This window comes from Lipotes vexillifer, unplaced genomic scaffold (assembly GCF_000442215.2).
Source record: "Lipotes vexillifer unplaced genomic scaffold, Lipotes_vexillifer_v1.1 scaffold1011, whole genome shotgun sequence".
NCBI lineage: Eukaryota > Metazoa > Chordata > Mammalia > Artiodactyla > Lipotidae > Lipotes > Lipotes vexillifer.
This window is the reverse complement of record NW_006787698.1, coordinates 4483163-4486395: the sequence shown is the minus strand read 5'-3', so window position 1 is coordinate 4486395 and position 3233 is coordinate 4483163. Positions and strand designations below refer to the sequence as shown.

The window sequence follows — 3233 nt, the reverse complement described above, 5'->3', positions numbered from 1 at the left end:
ATTCCTGGGGCAGAGGTTCAGGAGAACCAGGGGCAGGGGCCGCTGTAGTTGGGAGTGTCAGGGCTTGGGGTCTCCTGGCCACTCCTCAAGAATAGCAGGTTGGGAAGGGGGCAGTAAGAACACACTTCTAGGAATGACATGCCTTTGTAGCATCAGGCCATTGGAGCCAGACCACCTGGGTTAATTAGGAACTATGTTTACCTCTGGTACTTGGGCTGAAAGTGGCAGGTGGAAAGAAGCCCTTCCTGTGAACCAGTGGGTCCTGCCCCTGGGACTTGGCACTTCTCCCTGATGTCACCTCTACTGAGGGAGCATGTGGACAGCCCGTCAGGCTGGGCGCTGGATCCTCCTCTTCTGTGTGTCCACGGTGTCCTGCCCTCCCTTGGTCCATCTTTCCCACATCTTTAGGTCCTGATGGCAAGGCTGTGACCCGTGTCTGCCTACCATGCCTGGTAGGGGAACTCCACTCAAAGTGGTCATGTTTTAATTTTTTTTAATTGTGTGAGAGTCCAAGATGCGGATTTTTGGCTTCCAAGGGCCTAGGTGGTGGGAGGGTGGTGGTGCTCTCAGACCTGCACGGATTCCACATGACCCGCTTGGACTCTGAGGGGTAGCACGGCACCTCTGGCCTCGAGGCCAGCATGAGCAGGTTCATAAGCAGAACCCACCCCAACCCCATGATTTTCTCAAGTTTGGCATCCTGCTTAATGATGCACGTTCTCTCAAATGTCAAGTAGCATCTCTAGGCAGTGGATGCCCTTAAACTTGAGGCTGAACCCCCAGAGGGAGGTGGAAGTCCCTCTTTCCAATGTCCTTGATGTACCTCACCTTTTATGCTGTTGTATAATGTGCTTCATTTTAATTTTTTTTAATGAGGTGAAAGTCACATAGCACAAAATTAACCATATATGAAATGCTATGAAGCAGTAAATCCACAGGAACAAAGCAGATCAGTAGTTGCCAGGGGTGGGGAGGGGATAGGGAGTGACAGCTCAGTGGGTGTGAGGTTTCATTTTCAGCAACAAGAACATTTTGGAGCTAGAGGGGATGGTTGTACAGCTCTGGGTAGGATGTGTTTGAGAAGCCATCGTTTCTCCACTAGCAACTCACCGAGGGAGGGTGTAGCAGGTGGTGCCCTTGTGAGGTTTCCCGCCATCCCACTATCAGTCTCGCTGACCTCTCCACGTTGCTTCTTCAGACACTTATACTCTTGATACCCAGGTGGGCGAATCAGGTAGAAGCTGTCTGGGTGAATAAACACTGTTCTGAGCCAGTGTTCTGGCAGCCAAGTAGACAGCTGAGTCTAGGGACTGCATGTAGTCCACCTCGTGTCTGAGCTTGACTCTACTTCAGCCTGCCTTTGGTTAGCTGGTAAATCCACTCTGTCGCCTGTCTAGCGTGTACTGTAAACGAGGTCACCTGTGCCCGATCGACACCGGCCTCATTGAGAAGGATGTCGAGCTCCTCTTTTCTGGTTCAGCAAAGCCAATATATGAGGATGACCCGTCTCCCGAAGGTAAGTGGCACGTTCCAGGTTGTTCGGGACAGTTTACAAACAAAACTTTGAGATGAGAGCAATATTCAACTGGAACTATTGCCTCTTAAAGTTAGGGCTTGAGACTGGGCTGTGAGCAGCTACGAGCAGACTCTCTGATGGCTCCAGTAAGGACTGCCCGGCTTGGCTGATAAGAGGTGTCGGCTCAGGTGGGCACTCAGTGCCACTTAACCCTCCTCAGTTTTTGAGAGGCATATTCTTAGTCTACTTTCCTTTCAGGAAACTTTTTTCCCCCCTTTTAGGTGGTGTTAATGGCAAAAACCTTGGTCCAATAAATGAATGGTGGATTGCTGGCTTTGATGGAGGTGAAAAGGCTCTCCTTGGCTTTAGCACCTGTAAGTATGTGACCAATCGTGGACTCTTCTGGGAGCTGAAAGGGGCCTTCGCTCCTGTCTTTCATAGGGCTTGGTTGGGCTCTGGGAAGTGTCAGGCTCATGTGACCATGTGGAAAGCATGTCAGGTTTGAATGGAATGGGTTTTTTTTTTTTTTTTTTTTTAAGATTTATTTACTTATTTATTTTTGGCTGCATCGGGTCTTTGCTGAGGCTCTTCGTTATGATGCGCGGGCCTCTATCTAGCTGTGGTGTGTGGGTTTTTTCTTCTTTAGTTGTGGCATGCGGGCTCCAGGGCATGTGGGCTCTGTAATTGTGGCGTGGGTTCCAGAGTGCATGGGCTCTGTAGTTTGCAGCATGTGGGCTCTAGTTGAGGCGCGTGAGCTCAGTAGTTGTGGCACATGAGCTTAGTTGCTCCGTGGCATGTGGGATCTTCATTCCCTGATCAGGGATGGAACCCGCTTCCCGTCCATTGTAAGGCGGATTCTTAACCACTGCACCACCAGGGAAGTCCCTGGAATGGCCTCTTATATTAGCTACAACTGGCCCTGGAACTGACCCTCCGGTATAAAAGCAGGTCATGTTCTTGCAGCTGAAACCCAAACTGAATTCCAAAAACCAGAATCGAGCCAAAGGAAAGCCACTTGGCCAGTCTCCGTCCTCTAGCTGGCTCAGACAGGCCCCTTCTGAATGAGCTAACTCTGGACGGTACTTCATGTTTTTTGACATTTGGGTACAGAATGACTTTCAGCCTGTTCTGTAAGCCTCGTAGCCTCATCCCTGCCCTTTGGCCATTGTAGCTGCCGTCAGGTTCAAACTGCTCTCTTAAACATCTATTCTGCAGCATTTGCCGAATACATTTTGATGGATCCCAGCCCAGAGTATGCACCACTGTTCAGTGTGATGCAAGAGAAGATCTACATAAGTAAGATAGTAGTTGAGTTCCTGCAGAACAACCCTGACTCAACATACGAAGACCTGATCAATAAGATTGAGGTAAGAGGTTTAGGTTATTCACAGTATGGGATTCACACCTATTTATATGAGATGTGCTAGAAAACATGTTCAGAGTCAGCAGAAATTGTTTGATTTAGATTAGTTTTGCTTAAGCCTAAGGGAAACCTCTGATTTTTTTTTTTTTTTTTCCCTTCCCTAAAAGACCACTGTTCCTCCTTCTATGCTCAACCTGAATCGATTCACAGAGGATTCTCTCCTTCGACACGCCCAGTTTGTGGTGGAACAAGTAGAGAGTTATGATCGGGCTGGGGACAGTGACGAGCAGCCCATCTTCCTGACCCCCTGCATGAGAGACCTGATCAAGTTGGCTGGGGTCACCGGGAAAAAGG

The 3233-nt window shown here is 49.2% G+C and overlaps 1 protein-coding gene across 1 annotated transcript in view; it reads left to right on the top strand.

The window, feature by feature from the left end:
• DNMT1 (DNA methyltransferase 1) overlaps nucleotides 1-3233 on the top strand; it is a 42639-nt gene that overhangs the window by 23963 nt on the left and 15443 nt on the right. The window contains 4 exon segments of the mRNA XM_007460652.1: nucleotides 1398-1516; nucleotides 1798-1890; nucleotides 2732-2883; nucleotides 3047-3222. Of these exon segments, the coding sequence (XP_007460714.1) occupies nucleotides 1398-1516; nucleotides 1798-1890; nucleotides 2732-2883; nucleotides 3047-3222 (540 nt within the window).